The 24,246-nt window shown below is 45.5% G+C and overlaps 1 protein-coding gene across 12 annotated transcripts in view; it reads right to left on the bottom strand.

Annotated features, from left to right (window-relative positions):
* Window positions 1–24,246, bottom strand: part of shisa6 (shisa family member 6) — a 138,319-nt gene that overhangs the window by 14,979 nt on the left and 99,094 nt on the right. For 5 of the 12 annotated variants that reach the window (XM_072455753.1, XM_072455760.1, XM_072455757.1 and 2 more), the window contains 2 exons: window positions 2,408–2,470; window positions 5–25 (listed from right to left, as the gene is read on the bottom strand). The exons of 3 other annotated variants lie outside the window; for them this stretch is intronic. In XM_072455753.1, coding sequence (XP_072311854.1) covers window positions 5–25; window positions 2,408–2,470 — 84 coding nt within the window. The remainder of the gene's footprint in view (window positions 1–4; window positions 26–2,407; window positions 2,471–24,246) is intronic. 4 more of the 12 variants (XM_072455755.1, XM_072455761.1, XM_072455758.1 and 1 more) reach the window with 1 other exon arrangement.

Here is a 24,246-nt window from a genome sequence, read left to right as displayed (position 1 = left end):
TTACCACGCCTCAACGATCGGTGCGCTACCAAACCAAAGCCAAGAACACACATTTCAGTCACCTGCTGCTCCGCCCGAGGGGCCCCTCACAGCCACTGTCAGGGCGGGCATCAGACCCTCTCACCTGAGTGCCACGCCCGCCCCATTATGACACAACCACATTACACAGAGTTTCAATTTAGAATGAACAGATGTATGTTTCTTCAAATGCATACGACTTATTTCACTGGTGGGAAACATCTTCAAGATCTTTAAAAAAACTCGTTTCAATTCTTCAGAGAAGTTTAAATGTGACTTATACGTACAGCGCATTCCATTTCATCATTTATATGTGGCCCGTGCGGTCAAATGGAAGGTTCCGTCCACATTCATAGTCACATAAACATGTTTATTTCAGGATGTATGTGTCATCACATGTGAACGAGGTGTTTAGCGTCACAGCAGTGACTTTAACTCGAATGTCAGTTGGATGATTAACTGCACGAGAACAGGTTTGAACTGGAACAAGGCTTTGACCTAAACGTAGTGGACACAGAAGAGTTTTCCTTTTGTTGTAATACAAGAAGTGAATAAGTCACGAATCATCACATTTGTGAATTTACCTTTGAGAAGAATATAATCAAAGGGAAGTCACATTCTAGAGGGCGGGGCCTATATAAGTACGGGAGATTGACCCATGAACCTTGTCATTATTTGTTAGAGATTTGCTCCACAAAGTCCTTAAAGTGACAGCGATCATGTGTTTGCAGATGTAATGCATCACTTTATCTGTGAGAGCAATACATGTGGAACACATTTGCACTTCATTATGACCCGCTCAGGTTTAAACTTAAGGCACTTGAACTCTATTGGTCCAGATTCTAGGATGTGATGATGTCACACATGGGGGCGGGACATTGTACTTTCTCTGTGAAGAACCAAAAGGTAAATTCACAAATGTTGAACCATTTCTATTGCCTAGAGCCAAGGACTCTATATGACAGCTTTTTAATTCATATTATACACTATATGTTGTATATATCGAATGCTAATACCATAACCGTTACCTAGCAACCATACTGTCTGGGCCAGAGCATAATAAGTGCATATTTGCACAATATGCCAATTATTTTATTTGGCTAAATGAATGTTTACCGTGTAATTAAAATACATCTGAGATGGAAATGTGGTTTGATGCCACTGAGTTTTATTTGCTGCTTTTTTCACAAGCTGCAAAGTAAAGAAGTCATGTTATACTTTACTTTACTAACCCTAACCCTTCAGAAGAACATCGGAACCTGTCACCGACATTTGGATGGTGTCGCTGTTGAAACTGGTGAAAATCGATGGTATTGAATCAGAGTTCTGAAACAAGCAGGTCTGTGGTGCTCCGTGGCGGAGTGGATAGCACACATGCCAGGCTCCATGTGCAGCTGCACAGGGTTGTGGGTTTGAATCCAGTTCCAACACTTTGGTGCATGTCTTTCTCTCTCTCATCCCCATTTCACACTGCACTGTCCAATCTGTTCCAGTGCTGGTTGTAAAAAGTGCACAATGTAATGTGTTTTCGAGTGGAGGGGCCGCTCCCTGCCCGTCTCCATGGAGATGGTATTACTTTCTCTGGAATGTTGGACAGTTTGGCATTAAATGTATCTATTTTCATGGAGACAAGCAGGTGACATCATCAGATCAAGTTACAGGACAGATCTGTGGAGCGGTGACTCTGCTCACTGAATCCATGCAAGGTCCATATTTTTAATGCCACATTGTGGAACAATCCAGGCAAAGCCATAAGAAGTTCCTGCACCTTTAAATGTAACACTTGTGTTATAATGTCGGGTCGTCACAGCAAAACTAGACTGAAGCATAAACTAGTGTTGAGTGATGTACTAAAGCACATTTTCATAATTACGTTATTAAGATTTACAATCAACACTTTATTTGAGTCATTTCTTCATGTTTCCTTCCGTCATTGTCAATCTGAGCGCTCCGCAATGCCACGCCTGGTGCTTGTCCACTAGAAGCTCTTCCCGTCAGCTCCAAACTAAAGAGTGTCTTATTAAAAAGTGAATATTCATGACGGTCCCGGCAGAGCTGCTTCTGACGCTGCCTCACATCTGCCAGCCTGTGCCAGCCTGTGCCACCCTGTGCCAGCCTGTGCCAGCCTGTGCCACCCTGTGCCACCCTGTGCCCCCCATTACCCCCTGTGCCCCGCCTCCCAGCACTCTGGAAACATCTGTCCGACCTACAGTCATTAATCCGTGCCTTTTCACCCACGTCACACCGCAGTCGGGAGAGGGTCAGAACACTACACTGACCCCCTCAAATGAAATGACAGCAAACAGTGAAGGGGCTAAAGCACGCCCCTGCCGTGCCCCTGTCAGGAAACAACAGAATGTCAGGGATGAAGGCTCCCACGGGCTCTTACCATTTTTAGGGGTGCGTGTGGGGCTACCTAACGCCACATGGTTATAGTTATGTTGATGGGCACCTGAAATGACAAAAGCAACATTCAGGGTCAATGGGAGAATTCTGTATCAAGTGAATACAGACTGCAGCATCTCCTCCTCCAGGCGCTCACAGGGCCAGCACAATGACACCAGCTTCATTCAGTTAAGTCAATCCAACTGATTTCAAATGAATCATGGAGTAACTGGTAATACTCTGGTGAGCTGTTTACAATATGATTAGTGCACATCGAATCAGAGTTGAGGATTTACCACATGTTTTGCCATGTTTTATGGTTCATATCTGTCATTATTTGGCCGATGAAACAAAAACTGGCACGAGGTTCAAAGTCTTCTCAGCCAAACAACAAACAGCAGTTGTTTTGGAGCCAAATATTGATTAAATACATTCATTTGTCTATCATTATGAATTGTGGATTCCATTAACTTAATGGTTTTAGCACTAAAGTGTAAGTTTTCCCACCATCATGATCCTTTTATTTGTGTTTTTGTGTGAACTATGATGACTTTCAGAAAGCCTCGGGAGTGAGAGCCGCGCTGCAGAAAACATGTGAAAATATTAAAGATAACTCACCCAAATTACACTTACATTCAGAATATTAAATTGAGTGAATTATCCGTGCAATATTTTCAAATCAAATACACGGTCGACATATGATACATGAATGAATAATAATACACATAAATATGAAATAAAAGATCTGGAGATGATTCAAGTTTGGCTGCTGTCTGTGACCTCTGTGACTTCTGTGACTTCTGTGACCTCTGTGACTTCTGTGACCTCTGTGACCTCTGTGACCTCTGTGACTTCTGTGACCTCTGTGACCTCTGTGACCTCTGTGACTTCTGTGACCTCTGTGACTTCTGTGACCTCTGTGACCTCTGTGACCTCTGTGACCTCTGTGATCTCAGTGACCTCTGTGATCTCTGTGACATCTGTGACATCTGTGACCTCTGTGACCTCTGTGACCTCTGTGATCTCAGTGACCTCTGTGACTTCTGTGACCTCTGTGATCTCTGTGACCTCTGTGACTTCTGTGACCTCTGTGACCTCTGTGATCTCAGTGACCTCTGTGATCTCTGTGACCTCTGTGACATCTGTGACCTCTGTGACATCTGTGACCTCTGTGACCTTTGTGACCGCTGTGACCGCTGTGACCTCTGTGACCTCTGTGACTTCTGTGACTTCTGTGACCTCTGTGACCTCTGTGACCGCTGTGACCTCTGTGACCTCTGTGACCTCTGTGACCTCTGTGACTTCTGTGACCTCTGTGACCTCTGTGACCTCTGTGACCTCGGCGTTACCTGCGAAACATTTCATCAAACAGAATTCATAAAACCTACATTCCAAACTTCGAGGCAAAAATGGTTGGGCTCCATCAAAGATTCATGAGCCTGTCCTGGAAACATGTTCTCACAAAACTACATAATTCACAAATCATAAATGTGTTATTATCAATGTTCGTGTTTAAGATGCAGCCGACGTGTGGAAGACGTGTGGAAACAAGTGTGAAGAGAGTCGACCTAGAAAAGAGGAAACATTATGCAGCGAGACACACGCAAGCTCCTCCCACCTCCAGAGACACACCAGAGACACACCAGAGACACACCTGAGACACACCAGAGACACACCAGAGACACACCTGAGACACACCAGAGACACACCAGAGACACACACCAGAGACACACCAGAGACACACCAGAGACACACACCAGAGACACACCAGAGACACACACCAGAGACACACCAGAGACACACCAGAGACACACACCAGAGACACACCAGAGACACACACCAGAGACACACGCTCCACCCACCTCCAGAGACACACCAGAGACACACACCAGAGACACACCAGAGACACACCAGAGACACACACCAGAGACACACCAGAGACACACCAAAGACACACACCAGAGACACACGCTCCACCCACCTCCAGAGACACACCAGAGACACACACCAGAGACACACCAGAGACACACATCAGAGACACACATCAGAGACACACCAGAGACACACCAAAGACACACACCAGAGACACACGCTCCACCCACCTCCAGAGACACACCAGAGACACACACCAGAGACACATCAGAGACACACATCAGAGACACAGGCTCCACCCACCTCAAGAGACACACCAGAGACACACCAGAGACACACACCTGAGACACACACCAGAGACACACCAGAGACACACCAGAGACACACACCAGAGACACACCAGAGACACACCAGCCGTGTCCTTACATTCCAAATATATGCAAATATTAGAATTTATAATGAGCGCAAACCACAACAAACGAACTGATTACAAAATAATACTGTCTCCAGTTCAGCTGTCAATCAATTAGAACTGGACATTTTATATTCGTATGGATTCTACTTCAGTCTTTACCCACACATGTGACAGTCAGGTTTATAAGGACAATTTTACATCTTTAAAATAAATAAATACATCAAAATATCATATTATTATATTATTATTAATGAATTCATTCATAAGAAACAATAAAACATGAGTCACCTGGACTCTTTCTACAATGGAACTCTCCTGGACCAATGAGGGACGACGCCCCTAAAAACATGATATGCATCAAGTGGCATGTCCACCAACTGCGTGTCCTCCACCTGCGTGTCCTCCACCTGCGTGTCCACCACCTGCGTGTCCTCCACCTGCGTGTCCACCACCAGCGTGTCCTCCACCTGCGTGTCCTCCACCTGCGTGTCCTCCACCTGCGTGTCCACCAACTGCGTGTCCACCACCTGATGTTTGTGCTTTTCCACATGTAACTCCATAGTGGGGAACATGTACTGAACATGTACTTGAACCTTCTCATCAGCTAACGTCACTATAAGGCCCAAACGTCCTCTATACCTGTACAAGTATCTGTGTCTCTCTCTGTGTGAGGGTCTCTCTCTGTGTGAGAGTCTCTCTCTGTGTGAGGGTCTCTCTCTGTGTGAGGGTCTCTCTCTGTGTGAGGGTCTCTCTCTGTGTGAGAGTCTCTCTCTGTGTGAGGGTCTCTCTCTGTGTGAGGGTCTCTCTCTGTGTGAGGGTCTCTCTCTGTGTGAGAGTCTCTCTCTGTGTGAGGGTCTCTCTCTGTGTGAGGGTCTCTCTCTGTGTGTAGGCCCCTCTCTGTGTGAGGGTCTCTCTCTGTGTGAGGGTCTCTCTCTGTGTGTAGGCCCCTCTCTGTGTGAGGGTCTCTCTCTCTGTGTGTAGGCCCCTCTCTGTGTGAGGGTCTCTCTCTGTGTGAGGGTCTCTCTCTGTGTGTAGGCCCCTCTCTGTGTGAGGGTCTCTCTCTGTGTGTAGGCCCCTCTCTGTGTGAGGGTCTCTCTCTCTGTGTGTAGGCCCCTCTCTGTGTGAGGGTCTCTCTCTGTGTGAGGGTCTCTCTCTGTGTGAGGGTCTCTCTCTGTGTGTAGGCCCCTCTCTGTGTGTAGGCCCCTCTCTGTGTGAGGATCTCTCTCTCTGTGTGAGGGTCTCTCTCTCTGTGTGAGGGTCTCTCTCTGTGTGTAGGCCCCTCTCTGTGTGAGGGTCTCTCTCTGTGTGAGGGTCTCTCTCTGTGTGAGGGTCTCTCTCTGTGTGTAGGCCCCTCTCTGTGTGAGGGTCTCTCTCTGTGTGAGGGTCTCTCTCTGTGTGTAGGCCCCTCTCTGTGTCCGGGGCTCATGTGTACATTGGTTTGTGGATCCAGACCGTGCACGTCTCCAGCGCGACACCTTCACTTTCCGTCTGCCACTGTTACTGTTTAAAAGTGCATCAGAGCCAACTGCTGCTGCCACATCTGTCAGGGGCAGAGGAGAGAGCCAGAACATGCCACGCCTTGTGCTGCGCTGCAGCTATGGAGATGGATGTGTTTGAGCGCCTTCACTGACTCCCACTTTCACAGTTCTTCCACTTGAAGGATTGTTCAGGCTGAGCTTGGTAAACGTGTGTTGTGATGTTAGGACGCTGCAGTTTGTCACAGGGTGAATAATGACATTCTCAAGCTCCTTTTAAACTTAGACAAATGGTTGTTGTGTAATGTTACATTGACTAACACATAGTAATAGTAATAGTAGTAATATCTAACTTACAGCTCTATTTCACTTGACAAGCTGAATTTCTGCCACTTTGTGAAACAAAACAAATGAGACTGGGGCAAATGAACCAAAAAACTGACAAATTTCATCATTAGCTCTCACGCCTTAAGAACATTTAGAAGCTTATGTTATAGTTGTTGCTGGTTGTTTTAAGATTGAACATGGAACACACAAACAAAAATAACACAAATTATGAAATAAAAATACAAATAGACAAAAACTACACTTTTATATTGAATAAAAAAGTTCCATTTGGTCCATACTCTTTCAGTTTTGTGTCATTTGTTTGTTCTGTCCCTTCCGTCCGCTCCTTGTCTTTGTATGTCGGTCCAGTCCTTGGTCGTTGGTGATGTTTGTATCATCCATTTCCTTGTGATGGTCTTTTTTCCTGCCGCCAAAAGTATATTCCAAATGTATCCATTTATTGTGTCTTATAACATTTTTTAACATCTGTGTTTAGTTTGTTCTGATCAGCTCCTTCCATGTTGTAAGAACAGATTTGACCCAGGGATTCTTCACTTCCTCCGTCAGACTCAAGCGTCTGTCATCTGCAGTAAGACCTGTACAGGAACCTCAGGCACCACATGACTCTCAGTATAAGACCTGTACAGGAACCTCCGGCACCACATGACTCTCAGTATAAGACCTGTACAGGAACCCCCGGCACCACATGACTCTCAGTATAAGAGCTGTACAGGAACCCCCGGCACCACATGACTCTCAGTATAAGACCTGTACAGGAACCCCCGGCACCACATGACTCTCAGTATAAGACCTGTACAGGAACCCCCGGCACCACATGACTCTCAGTATGAGACCTGTACAGGAACCCCCGGCACCACATGACTCTCAGTATAAGACCTGTACAGGAACCCCCGGCACCACATGACTCTCAGTATAAGACCTGTACAGGAACCCCCGGCACCACAGGACTCTCAGTATAAGACCTGTACAGGAACCCCCGGCACCACATGACTCTCAGTATAAGACCTGTACAGGAACCCCCGGCACCACAGGACTCTCAGTATAAGACCTGTACAGAAACCCCCGGCACCACATGACTCTCAGTATAAGACCTGTACAGGAACCTCAGGCACCACATGACTCTCAGTATAAGACCTGTACAGGAACCTCAGGCACCACATGACTCTCAGTATAAGACCTGTACAGGAACCTCCGGCACCACATGACTCTCAGTATAAGACCGGTACAGGAACCCCCGGCACCACATGACTCTCAGTATAAGACCTGTACAGGAACCCCCGGCACCACATGACTCTCAGTATAAGACCTGTACAGGAACCCCCGGCACCACATGACTCTCAGTATAAGACCTGTACAGGAACCCCCGGCACCACTTGACTCTCAGTATAAGACCTGTACAGGAACCCCTGGCACCACATGACTCTCAGTATAAGACCTGTACAGGAACCCCCGGCACCACATGACTCTCAGTATAAGACCTGTACAGGAACCCCCGGCACCACATGACTCTCAGTATAAGACCTGTACAGGAACCCCCGGCACCACATGACTCTCAGTATAAGACCTGTACAGGAACCCCCGGCACCACATGACTCTCAGTATAAGACCTGTACAGGAACCCCCGGCACCACATGACTCTCAGTATAAGACCTGTACAGGAACCCCCGGCACCACATGACTCTCAGTATGTTTCCATTGAGCTTCACATTCTGGGTCATACCAGCAACGCTCTGATTTGAGCTGAAATAAAGTCATTTTTCAGACAAGGTTTCCCTACGCCTCTTTTTTCTTTTGAAAATTGAGTTTTCAACAGATTCAAGGTTTTCCCAAAAACATGATTTCAAAATCATACAGTGTGAAATCCAGATTTTTTATTTTTTTGATTCTGACTCTCACGCTTGAAATAGACCTGTCACAGTCTGCTCATCTCCTGTCCTGCTCTGCTCTACCTGTTAGCCACGCCTCCTCATCAGACCACTCCCTACACCTGTCTCTGCTCCGCTCTACCTGTTAGCCACGCCTCCTCATCAGACCACTCCCTACACCTGTCTCTGCTCCGCTCTACCTGTTAGCCACGCCTCCTCATCAGACCACTCCCTACACCTGTCTCTGCTCCGCTCTACCTGTTAGCCACGCCTCCTCATCAGACCACTCCCTACACCTGTCTCTGTTCCACTCTACCTGTTAGCCACGCCTCCTCATCAGACCACTCCCTACACCTGTCTCTGTTCCACTCTACCTGTTAGCCACGCCTCCTCATCAGACCACTCCCTACACCTGTCTCTGTTCCACTCTACCTGTTAGCCACGCCTCCTCATCAGACCACTCCCTACACATGGGTCAAAAAGTCCTCTGAAGGACAACTAACTGCAAAACAACCTAATACAGAAGACGTTATGTTACTATTGCAACAACACATCATCAGTAGGGTAAAACTAACCTGTCTGACGACGGTCTAACCCCAGCTCACGTTCCCTATTAGTGGGTGAACATGGAGTGAGGAGCACATTATTTGCCCACTAACACAAAGGACTGGGGTTCAAAGGCGAGGCTTTGCAGGAGAAAATACCCTTAAAAATATATCTATTGCCCAAGGGCCCCATATAAATTGCTAAATAGCTGTCAGGATGTGTTGGCTGCAGCTGTGACAGTGTCACACATTAATCACATATAAATCTGAAATGGACAGAAACATTTTGAAAATAAAATAAAAGTTTGACTGTCTTGCTTCATCTTAGTAGAGGGGTCGAGCCTATTGAACATGCTTTTAGTGCTGGGGAAAGCGGAGGACCCGGTACATGTGTAGGTGCTACTTTACAGGCTGATGTCTCTGTGGGAGAAAAATGCATTTGGAAAACCCCTGTCTTTGAAGCTAATATTCCAGAGACAGCTCTGGAAGTGGATTGATGAAATAAATCCGTTCAATGTGAAGACTTTTATGTATCTATGTATGTATGTATGTAATAAACAAGTTAGAAGTTCAGAATTGACTTGAGCCGCAGTAGTTCGGACTCAGAGCGCCGCTGCCTGAGCTGGTGCTGATGGACAGCTCTTCCAGATTGCTGGGTTAAACAAGGGCCCCATATAAATTGCTAAATAGCTGTCAGGATGTGTCAGCTGCAGCTGTGTCAGTGTCATACATGAATCACACTGTAATGCATTCTAATGGTGGGCTTCAGGTCACTTCCGGTGGCCCTGCGACAACATTAGTCACCGGAGAACCTGGCTCTCCGGAGGATACCTTCACTCCCAGCCACTCTGCATAATGTCCAGATGGCAGTGCTCGGACTCGGGAGTTGACATTTGGTGTGGCATTTACTAAAGCAATTTGGATGAAAAAAGTTCAAATCTGAAATGCAAATCTCATCAAATAGTAATTAGTTGAAATGGGCCATAAACAAGGTCCAAACAGGAGCATGTGTTTGGAGAAAAGGACACAGATACTGAGGAGCGGTCGCCTGAGGTCAGCAAGTGTCAAAGAAGACTAATGCCACACACATTATCCTGTGCTTTTAGAGAAGCTTTTTGCTCAGAGGTTTCACTGGAGACAAGTCTAACCTGTTATTGTGATAGACAGAGTCCCAAACAATCATGAGTTAATCTTTTCTGTCATTATATATTTATGGTCAAACGCAGTGCATCTGGGGCTTTTTAAAAGCGAAAAACAAACCAGACTCAATGAAAGGCTGAAGGGAGAGAGAAAAAAAGCAATGCTGTACGCTGCCTGAGGTGGCGGGCCTGAGGAGGCGGGTCTGAGGAGGCGGGTCTGAGGAGGTGGGCCTGAGGAGGCGGGTCTGAGGAGGCGGGTCTGAGGAGGTGGGCCTGAGGAGTCGGGCCTGAGGAGGAGGGCCTGAGGAGGCGGGCCTGAGGAGGCGGGCCTGAGGAGGCGGGCCTGAGGTGGCGGGCCTGAGGAGGCGGGCCTGAGGTGGCGGGCCTGAGGAGGCGGGCCTGAGGAGGCGGGCCTGAGGTCCGTGTGCTGGGGCCAGCCCTGCACACGCTCATCACTGGCTAATCATTGAATCCTGCACCCACGTTTCTTGTTGTTGCCCATATATGGACATCTGGGCGGCGGGGGCGGAGACTTGCTGAGCCAACCGCCTTGAACCCTGAGCCAAGGTTAACTAAGCATTTGCCCAATTGATGTGGGTGACGCAGCGCAGCGAAGCGTGGAACCATCGAACATCGATTGTGAGGCACATTTGCATTCAGCGCTTTGCTCTCCGGACTGTTCCATGGGAGGGGAGGGGGTGAGAGGGGGGGGGGTGAGGGGGTGAGGGGGGGGGTGAGGGGAGGGTTAGGCGAGGGGTGAGGCGGAGGTCAATTAAACAGAAGACGTCTTTTCTCTGACAAAGTGGAGACAAACTAACATGGCTGTGGGACGTGTGAATCATGCCGATGTCTGCGCTCACCACTGACCTCTGCTGGCCGTGACAGACACACACACACACACACACACACACCAGTGCACGGGGGACTCTGGGGGCGAGGCGGGTTCAGTGTCTTGCCCATGGACACATCAGCAGTATTCACCTGAGGCAGCTGTGATCACATCACCAGCCTGTGGGTCAGAGGATCTGACCGCTCGACCAGGACTGTCAAGGACGGGAGTTGAACCGTCGACTTTCAGATCTGCCACTCTGAAAACTCGAAGAATAAATTAAATGTCTAATATTTGTTTTCAGATGTGTCAGTTTCAGTTCTATAGAATCTGAGCTTTGATCCTCGACAACACCTCGATTTCAAATGCTCCCAAGATCTGTGAGAACCAGAGAACCATCAGTCACACAGGAGAACCAGAGAACCATCAGTCACACAGGAGAACCAGAGAACCATCAGTCACACAGGAGAACCAGAGAACCATCAGTCACACAGGAGAACCAGAGAACCATCAGGGAGAGACGCAGACACTCTAGCAATGGCTTCAGCCGTTGCAAATTATCTAGTTCCTTCTTTAACAGTTTTTTAGGAGTTATAATTCTTCTCATTTACACACTCAAAGTTGTTTTTAGAGTGATTCATAATCACTAAAATGTCCAAAATATAACATCATGAATTATGATATATGGGTTATAGCAAACACAATAATACATGCACAAATAACAACATAACAAACATAAAACTGTTTGAACACAATTCTAAGTGAAAGTATTTGAAGTATTCAGAATCCAGTTCTCTGATTGGACCATGTAGCGGACGATGTTACAAAAGACATTTTAATGGAGGTATTCAGTATTCTGCTAATGGCATTTGGTGATAGTCTTGTATTATTCACTCTACATGTGTCTTGGATGACAAATTGAATCACGCACCGGGGAGTCCTTTTATGGAGCTGATTAAATGTTGCATTAATAATGCATAATTTATGATTATGTTGCCTCTGACTCTGCGTCGGCTTGTCGCCCGTAGCAGCGCTCTGTTTATGGCACAGTAACAGCCACGATATCAGACGGAGCACGAGCGTGGTCAAAGCTTTGTTTGCCCATTTATGTAAAAAATATCACACATCTGACAGCAAACACAGATATTAAACCACAGTCTGTGCTTCTGTCGTGTCAGAAGCATTGACAAGCTGAATAATAAACATGTCATTGTGCCAAAAGTTCTAATGTGGTTGTCACATGGGAAAGTATTGCAGTAAAGTATTTGTTCCCACAGTAACAGCCGTTAAGCACTCACTCCACAGCCCTATTAAAACACAACATCTGTTCTGACAAGAAGCACCATTTTTTCTATCTTACAAGTTCAGAAAAATCCTGGCATCTAGTCTTTTCCATGGGACTCGACTCCATAAAGAGGAAGAGACCACAGGGACCTGAGCATGCTCGTGTTCTCCTCCTGTGGGCCATTCAGCACCGGACAGCACCGGGCAGCACCGGGCAGCACCGGACAGCACCGGGCAGCACCGGGCAGCACGGGACAGCACCGGACAGCGCCGGACAGCCCCAGACAGCACCTCCTCCATCACCTCCTCCATCACCTCCTCTGAAGCCACAGCCAGGGACAAACAGAGACTACAGCGCCGTCTGCTGAGAAGGTGATCGGCTGCAGACTTCCATCTCTGCAGGACCTGGACGTCTCCAGGACTCTGGGACGAACAGGTCAGATCACAGCCGACCCTTCTCACCCTGGACATGGACTATTTGAGCCACTCCCCTCAGGCAGGAGGCCACTCCCCTCAGGCAGGAGGCCACTCCCCTCAGGCAGGAGGCCACTCCCCTCAGGCCGGAGGTCACTCCCCTCAGGCAGGAGGCCACTCCCCTCAGGCAGGAGGCCACTCCCCCTCATCACAACATTCTATAAGCAAATAAACTTCAAACATGTAGGGACAGCTAAAATGAATACCGTTAAAATGCAGAATTGTGTTGTAATTTAGCGAGTTCTTGGGTTTAGTCAACACAGGTTCAACATTTGTGAATTTACCTTTTGGATATTTCATACATGAAAGTATAATATAATGCTGCATCTGGGATTATGACATCATCACAGTCAAGAATCTGAAAACCACTGATATTTTATATCTCAATATTTTATGCAAATGAATGACTCAATTATTGATGACCACTGAGCTCCTCTGTATCTGATGCATCACATAAATAAACAAACCTGATTGGACGGTTCTGTCTGAGTTTGACGGAGGAGGAGACTGAGTTCTTCTGTCCAGAACAGACACAAGCGCGCAAACTCTGCACAGGAAAGCCCGGGAGTCAAACCCGGAACCTTCTTGCTGTGAAGCGCCTGTCCTACACATTGACTGTCCCTCCTCTGACTGTCCCTCCTCTGACTGTCCCTCCTCTGACTGTCCATCCTCTGACTGTCCCTCCTCTGACTGTCCCTCCTCTAACTGTCCCTCCTCTGACTGTCCCTCCTCTGACTGTCCTACCTCTGACTGTCCCTCCTCTAACTGTCCCTCCTCTGACTGTCCCTCCTCTAACTGTCCCTCCTCTGACTGTCCCTCCTCTAACTGTCCCTCCTCTGACTGTCCCTCCTCTGACTGTCCTACCTCTGACTGTCCCTCCTCTAACTGTCCCTCCTCTGACTGTCCCTCCTCTAACTGTCCCTCCTCTGACTGTCCCTCCTCTAACTGTCCCTCCTCTGACTGTCCCTCCTCTGACTGTCCTACCTCTGACTGTCCCTCCTCTGACTGTCCCTCCTCTAACTGTCCCTCCTCTGACTGTCCCTCCTCTAACTGTCCCTCCTCTGACTGTCCCTCCTCTGACTGTCCTACCTCTGACTGTCCCTCCTCTGACTGTCCTACCTCAGACTGTCCCTCCTCTAACTGTCCCTCCTCTGACTGTCCCTCCTCTGACTGTCCTACCTCTGACTGTCCCTCCTCTAACTGTCCCTCCTCTGACTGTCCCTCCTCTAACTGTCCCTCCTCTGACTGTCCCTCCTCTAACTGTCCCTCCTCTGACTGTCCCTCCTCTGACTGTCCTACCTCTGACTGTCCCTCCTCTAACTGTCCCTCCTCTGACTGTCCCTCCTCTAACTGTCCCTCCTCTGACTGTCCCTCCTCTAACTGTCCCTCCTCTGACTGTCCCTCCTCTGACTGTCCTACCTCTGACTGTCCCTCCTCTGACTGTCCCTCCTCTAACTGTCCCTCCTCTGACTGTCCCTCCTCTAACTGTCCCTCCTCTGACTGTCCCTCCTCTGACTGTCCTACCTCTGACTGTCCCTCCTCTGACTGTCCCTCCTCTGACTGTCCTACCTCAGACTGTCCCTCCTCTAACTGTCCCTCCTCTGACTGTCCCTCCTCTGACTGTCCTACCTCTGACTGTCCCTCCTCTAACTGTCCCTCCTCTGACTGTCCCTCCTCTAACTGTCCCTCCTCTGACTGTCCCTCCTCTAACTGTCCCTCCTCTGACTGTCCCTCCTCTGACTGTCCTACCTCTGACTGTCCCTCCTCTAACTGTCCCTCCTCTGACTGTCCCTCCTCTAACTGTCCCTCCTCTGACTGTCCCTCCTCTAACTGTCCCTCCTCTGACTGTCCCTCCTCTGACTGTCCTACCTCTGACTGTCCCTCCTCTGACTGTCCCTCCTCTAACTGTCCCTCCTCTGACTGTCCCTCCTCTAACTGTCCCTCCTCTGACTGTCCCTCCTCTGACTGTCCTACCTCTGACTGTCCCTCCTCTGACTGTCCCTCCTCTGACTGTCCTACCTCAGACTGTCCCTCCTCTAACTGTCCCACCTCTGACTGTCCTACCGCTGTAACATCCTCAGTTCTGTTTCCTGTCTCCAAACAGAGGTGAACATGTGGCAGATGCTTGAGGAATCGACTGTTGCAAGCGAAGCGATAAGGCGTCTTATGCAAACAAAGGGCCCCAGGAAGCCTCCTGCACCGGGCCCCACAAAGCTGTCCTAAATCTATGAATCTGGTAACATCTCTCCGAAACCTGTGCCCACACTGAGCCTGCTCCTATAATGCACTGGACATGTCTCTGTCATGATTGTGTTGGTAATAGAGCCATTGCAAAGCCACTATCTGCTCTGGTGCTCTTTTGAATTCTTTTGTTCATCCTTCAATCAGCTCCAGGTTTGATGTCACTTCTGCCGTTTGAATCGCTTATCAAACACCCTCCATCACACTCTCACTCTTACGCATGAAAAGCTGTAAACATCTTTCCTGGAACACCTCCAGAACCTTGTGTCTTGGGTTTAATCTGCATGTAAACAAAGCTAGAGCACACTAGTTCTGCTGATGCGATAGTGCGCCCACAGGGGACGAGGGCGAGGGGGGGGCCACAGGGGACGAGGGGGGGGCCCACAGGGGACGAGCGCGAGGGGGGGCCACACAGGGGACGAGCGCGAGGGGGGGGCCACAGGGGACAAGCGGGAGGGGGGGGCCACACAGGGGACGAGCGCGAGCGGGGGGGGCACAGTACACAGTGGAGCGGTGCACATGGCCAGGGCTGATACAAACACTGTCCTTCAGCACTCACGTAGGATCTGACGAGTCTTGACTAGTTGGGACAAATAGGTTGTGTTCTACAAGTTGATGAGGTCATAATCTCAGATGGTGGATGGGGCCCATTTCCTATTTTGTGTATTTATTTTGACCCGTAGGTAGGGATGTGTACCGTTCCGCAGGACCGGATCTGGACTTGTAAAAACGTTTCGGTTCAGGTCCAAAAAAACCGAAACCCGGTGATTCGGTTCTGGACTCATTAAAAATCTACCACTCACATTCTATATCCTTTACGTTCTAGAATCTAAACCATCTGAAACATTCCATAGATCGCGAAATTCGCGCTAGAAAAGACGTAAACGCTGACATCGCTGTCAATGACCCGGAGCATCAGCGACGCACATGTCTTTCCCGCGGCAGAAGTTGAAGCCGGCGCAATGAGTTTAAAGACGCGAGAGACCGAAGTTGTCACTTTATTTCTTGAACAGAGTTGGTTACTGTTGGCCGTAACCATGGTGATGGAACAGGAACATCAGAAACTACCTCGTCTCCTGAGCCGCTCGAGACCACGCGCACTAGAGACTAGGGTCACTACAATATGAATAAAATAACTGTTATGTTGTGGTTTAGCATTTATTTAGGTGGGTTAATGTGCAATATACATATTTATACATCTAAGTAAATACTAAGTCAAAGTAATATTGTTTAATTGCTGGATTCATTCATTGGAGCTTATATTTTGTAATAGTATTTGTATTCTACAGTTGTTAAATATGGTCTTGTGTTTAATGCTGTTAATATGATGTATTGTGTGTAGTGTCAAATATTTTCATATTCTATTTTTGATACTGCTAAGTTGATTGATTTATAGTGGTTCTAGTCGACTGTTATGAGAGTTTTTGAAGGTTTTTACATGACTTTGATGCCAATGGAATGAATGGACTTACACACCAGTAACACACTTACACACCAGTATCACACTTACAAACCAGTAACACACTTACACACCAGTAACACACTTACACACCAGTAACACACTTACACACCAGTAACACACTTACACACCACAGTAACACACTTACACACCAGTATCACACTTACACACCAGTAACACACTTACAAACCAGTAACACACTTACAAACCAGTAACACACTTACACACCAGTAACACACTTACACACCAGTAACACACTTACACACACAGTAACACACTTACACACCAGTAACACACTTACACACCAGTAACACACTTACACACACAGTAACACACTTACACACACAGTAACACACTTACACACCAGTAACACACTTACACACCAGTAACACACTTACACACACAGTAACACACTTACACACCAGTAACACACTTACACACACAGTAACACACTTACACACCAGTAACACACTTACACACCAGTATCACACTTACACACCAGTAACACACTTACACACCAGTATCACACTTACACACCAGTAACACACTTACAAACCAGTAACACACTTACACACCAGTATCACACTTACAAACCAGTAACACACTTACAAACTAGTAACACACTTACAAACCAGTAACACACTTACACACCAGTAACACACTTACAAACTAGTAACACACTTACAAACCAGTAACACACTTACACACCAGTAACACACTTACACACCAGTAACACACTTACACACAGTAACACACTTACACACGAGTAACACACTTACAAACCAGTAACACACTTACACACCAGTAACACACTTACACACCAGTAACACACTTACACACCAGTAACACACTTACACACCAGTAACACACTTACAAACCAGTAACACACTTACACACCAGTAACACACTTACACACCAGTAACACACTTACAAACCAGTAACACACTTACACACCAGTATCACACTTACAAACCAGTAACACACTTACACACCAGTAACACACTTACAAACCAGTAACACACTTACACACCAGTATCACACTTACACACCAGTAACACACTTACACACCAGTAACACACTTACAAACCAGTAACACACTTACACACCAGTAACACACTTACACACCAGTAACACACTTACACACCAGTATCACACTTACAAACCAGTAACACACTTACAAACTAGTAACACACTTACAAACCAGTAACACACTTACACACACAGTAACACACTTACACACCAGTAACACACTTACACACCAGTAACACACTTACACACCAGTATCACACTTACAAACCAGTAACACACTTACAAACCAGTAACACACTTACAAACCAGTAACACACTTACACACCAGTAACACACTTACACACCAGTATCACACTTACAAACCAGTAACACACTTACAAACCAGTAACACACTTACACACCAGTAACACACTTACACACCAGTATCACACTTACAAACCAGTAACACACTTACACACCAGTAACACACTTACACACCAGTAACACACTTACAAACCAGTATCACACTTACAAACCAGTAACACACTTACACACCAGTAACACACTTACACACCAGTAACACACTTACAAACCAGTAACACACTTACACACCAGTATCACACTTACAAACCAGTAACACACTTACACACCAGTAACACACTTACAAACCAGTAACACACTTACACACCAGTAACACACTTACACACACAGTAACACACTTACACACCAGTAACACACTTACAAACCAGTAACACACTTACACACCAGTATCACACTTACAAACCAGTAACACACTTACAAACTAGTAACACACTTACAAACCAGTAACACACTTACACACCAGTAACACACTTACACACCAGTAACACACTTACAAACCAGTAACACACTTACACACCAGTATCACACTTACAAACCAGTAACACACTTACAAACCAGTAACACACTTACACACCAGTAACACACTTACACACCAGTAACACACTTACAAACCAGTAACACACTTACACACCAGTAACACACTTACACACACAGTAACACACTTACACACCAGTATCACACTTACAAACCAGTAACACACTTACAAACTAGTAACACACTTACACACACAGTAACACACTTACACACCAGTAACACACTTACACACCAGTAACACACTTACACACCAGTAACACACTTACACACACAGTAACACACTTACACACCAGTAACACACTTACACACCAGTAACACACTTACACACCAGTAACACACTTACACACCAGTAACACACTTACACACCAGTAACACACTTACACACACAGTAACACACTTACACACCAGTAACACACTTACACACCAGTAACACACTTACACACCAGTAACACACTTACACACACAGTAACACACTTACACACACAGTAACACACTTACACACCAGTAACACACTTACACACCAGTAACACACTTACACACACAGTAACACACTTACACACCAGTATCACACTTACAAACCAGTAACACACTTACAAACTAGTAACACACTTACAAACCAGTAACACACTTACACACACAGTAACACACTTACACACCAGTAACACACTTACACACCAGTAACACACTTACACACCAGTAACACACTTACACACACAGTAACACACTTACACACCAGTAACACACTTACACACCAGTAACACACTTACACACCAGTAACACACTTACACACACAGTAACACACTTACACACCAGTAACACACTTACACACCAGTAACACACTTACACACACACAGTAACACACTTACACACACAGTAACACACTTACACACCAGTAACACACTTACACACCAGTAACACACTTACACACCAGTAACACACTTACACACACAGTAACACACTTACACACACAGTAACACACTTACACACACAGTAACACACTTACACACCAGTAACACACTTACAAACCAGTAACACACTTACACACACAGTAACACACTTACACACACAGTAACACACTTACACACACAGTAACACACTTACACACACAGTAACACACTTACACACCAGTAACACACTTACAAACCAGTAACACACTTACACACACAGTAACACACTTACACACCAGTAACACACTTACACACCAGTAACACACTTACACACCAGTATCACACTTACAAACCAGTAACACACTTACAAACTAGTAACACACTTACAAACCAGTAACACACTTACACACCAGTAACACACTTACAAACTAGTAACACACTTACAAACCAGTAACACACTTACACACCAGTAACACACTTACACACCAGTAACACACTTACACACAGTAACACACTTACACACGAGTAACACACTTACAAACCAGTAACACACTTACACACCAGTAACACACTTACACACCAGTAACACACTTACACACAGTAACACACTTACACACGAGTAACACACTTACAAACCAGTAACACACTTACACACCAGTAACACACTTACACACCAGTAACACACTTACACACCAGTAACACACTTACACACCAGTAACACACTTACAAACCAGTAACACACTTACACACCAGTAACACACTTACACACCAGTAACACACTTACAAACCAGTAACACACTTACACACCAGTATCACACTTACAAACCAGTAACACACTTACACACCAGTAACACACTTACAAACCAGTAACACACTTACACACCAGTATCACACTTACACACCAGTAACACACTTACACACCAGTAACACACTTACAAACCAGTAACACACTTACACACCAGTAACACACTTACACACCAGTAACACACTTACACACCAGTATCACACTTACAAACCAGTAACACACTTACAAACTAGTAACACACTTACAAACCAGTAACACACTTACACACACAGTAACACACTTACACACCAGTAACACACTTACACACCAGTAACACACTTACACACCAGTATCACACTTACAAACCAGTAACACACTTACAAACCAGTAACACACTTACACACCAGTAACACACTTACACACCAGTATCACACTTACAAACCAGTAACACACTTACAAACCAGTAACACACTTACACACCAGTAACACACTTACACACCAGTATCACACTTACAAACCAGTAACACACTTACAAACCAGTAACACACTTACACACCAGTAACACACTTACACACCAGTATCACACTTACAAACCAGTAACACACTTACACACCAGTAACACACTTACACACCAGTAACACACTTACAAACCAGTATCACACTTACAAACCAGTAACACACTTACACACCAGTAACACACTTACACACCAGTAACACACTTACAAACCAGTAACACACTTACACACCAGTATCACACTTACAAACCAGTAACACACTTACACACCAGTAACACACTTACAAACCAGTAACACACTTACACACCAGTAACACACTTACACACACAGTAACACACTTACACACCAGTAACACACTTACAAACCAGTAACACACTTACACACCAGTATCACACTTACAAACCAGTAACACACTTACAAACTAGTAACACACTTACAAACCAGTAACACACTTACACACCAGTAACACACTTACACACCAGTAACACACTTACAAACCAGTAACACACTTACACACCAGTATCACACTTACAAACCAGTAACACACTTACAAACCAGTAACACACTTACACACCAGTAACACACTTACACACCAGTAACACACTTACAAACCAGTAACACACTTACACACCAGTAACACACTTACACACACAGTAACACACTTACACACCAGTATCACACTTACAAACCAGTAACACACTTACAAACTAGTAACACACTTACACACACAGTAACACACTTACACACCAGTAACACACTTACACACCAGTAACACACTTACACACCAGTAACACACTTACACACACAGTAACACACTTACACACCAGTAACACACTTACACACCAGTAACACACTTACACACCAGTAACACACTTACACACCAGTAACACACTTACACACCAGTAACACACTTACACACACAGTAACACACTTACACACCAGTAACACACTTACACACCAGTAACACACTTACACACCAGTAACACACTTACACACACAGTAACACACTTACACACACAGTAACACACTTACACACCAGTAACACACTTACACACCAGTAACACACTTACACACACAGTAACACACTTACACACCAGTATCACACTTACAAACCAGTAACACACTTACAAACTAGTAACACACTTACAAACCAGTAACACACTTACACACACAGTAACACACTTACACACCAGTAACACACTTACACACCAGTAACACACTTACACACCAGTAACACACTTACACACACAGTAACACACTTACACACCAGTAACACACTTACACACCAGTAACACACTTACACACCAGTAACACACTTACACACACAGTAACACACTTACACACCAGTAACACACTTACACACCAGTAACACACTTACACACACACAGTAACACACTTACACACACAGTAACACACTTACACACCAGTAACACACTTACACACCAGTAACACACTTACACACCAGTAACACACTTACACACACAGTAACACACTTACACACACAGTAACACACTTACACACACAGTAACACACTTACACACCAGTAACACACTTACAAACCAGTAACACACTTACACACACAGTAACACACTTACACACACAGTAACACACTTACACACACAGTAACACACTTACACACACAGTAACACACTTACACACCAGTAACACACTTACAAACCAGTAACACACTTACACACACAGTAACACACTTACACACCAGTAACACACTTACACACCAGTAACACACTTACACACCAGTATCACACTTACACACACAGTATCACACTTACACACACAGTAACACACTTACACACCAGTAACACACTTACACACACAGTAACACACTTACACACACAGTAACACACTTACACACCAGTAACACACTTACACACACAGTAACACACTTACACACACAGTAACACACTTACAAACCAGTAACACACTTACACACACAGTAACACACTTACACACACAGTAACACACTTACACACACAGTAACACACTTACACACCAGTAACACACTTACACACCAGTATCACACTTACACACACAGTATCACACTTACACACACAGTAACACACTTACACACCAGTAACACACTTACACACACAGTAACACACTTACACACACAGTAACACACTTACACACACAGTAACACACTTACACACCAGTAACACACTTACACACCAGTAACACACTTACACACCAGTAACACACTTACACACACAGTAACACACTTACACACACAGTAACACACTTACACACACAGTAACACACTTACACACCAGTAACACACTTACAAACCAGTAACACACTTACACACACAGTAACACACTTACACACACAGTAACACACTTACACACACAGTAACACACTTACACACACAGTAACACACTTACACACCAGTAACACACTTACAAACCAGTAACACACTTACACACACAGTAACACACTTACACACCAGTAACACACTTACACACCAGTAACACACTTACACACCAGTATCACACTTACACACACAGTATCACACTTACACACACAGTAACACACTTACACACCAGTAACACACTTACACACACAGTAACACACTTACACACACAGTAACACACTTACACACCAGTAACACACTTACACACACAGTAACACACTTACACACACAGTAACACACTTACAAACCAGTAACACACTTACACACACAGTAACACACTTACACACACAGTAACACACTTACACACCAGTAACACACTTACACACCAGTATCACACTTACACACACAGTAACACACTTACACACCAGTAACACACTTACACACACAGTAACACACTTACACACACAGTAACACACTTACACACCAGTAACACACTTACACACACAGTAACACACTTACACACACAGTAACACACTTACAAACCAGTAACACACTTACACACACAGTAACACACTTACACACCAGTAACACACTTACACACCAGTATCACACTTACACACACAGTAACACACTTACACACCAGTAACACACTTACACACCAGTAACACACTTACACACACAGTAACACACTTACACACCAGTAACACACTTACACACCAGTAACACACTTACACACCAGTAACACACTTACACACCAGTAACACACTTACAAACCAGTAACACACTTACACACCAGTAACACACTTACACACACAGTAACACACTTACACACCAGTAACACACTTACACACCAGTAACACACTTACACACACAGTAACACACTTACACACCAGTAACACACTTACACACACAGTAACACACTTACACACCAGTAACACACTTACACACCAGTAACACACTTACACACACAGTAACACACTTACACACCAGTATCAGCTGAAACAGCTGCTCTAATACCAATACTCAACATGCTCTTGTTCCTCTAGTAAAACACATGAATGTGTGTTAGCAGCTATTAGCTTGTGATTTGTAAGTTGTAACTTCTGTTAATAAACAGTGAATAAACCAGATAAATTGAGTTTATTTCAGTGCAGTTAAACCTTGTGTTTGATACTCGTCCTTGTTCATGTGTCTTCAACTTAATTGAGCCAAGTGTCTTGTGTTATGCTGTTATAACATTATGTAAAAATGGAATGGGTTCAGGTCCGGACTCATTAGGTCCGGACCTGAACCTGAACCTCTGGATTTGAATCCGGACCTGAACCTGAACGTGGGTTTAGGTCTGCATCCCTACCCGTAGGCTTTATTCGACAGGCCAGTGTAGTGTGAAATGGAAATGAGACTGGGGAAGGACAAGCAG

Source organism: Eucyclogobius newberryi, unplaced genomic scaffold (genome assembly GCF_026437365.1).
Source record: "Eucyclogobius newberryi isolate DKJ021-1_F unplaced genomic scaffold, fEucNew1.0.hap1 SCAF_20, whole genome shotgun sequence".
Taxonomy (NCBI): domain Eukaryota; kingdom Metazoa; phylum Chordata; class Actinopteri; order Gobiiformes; family Gobiidae; genus Eucyclogobius; species Eucyclogobius newberryi.
This window is presented reverse-complemented; position numbering and strand designations above follow the sequence as displayed.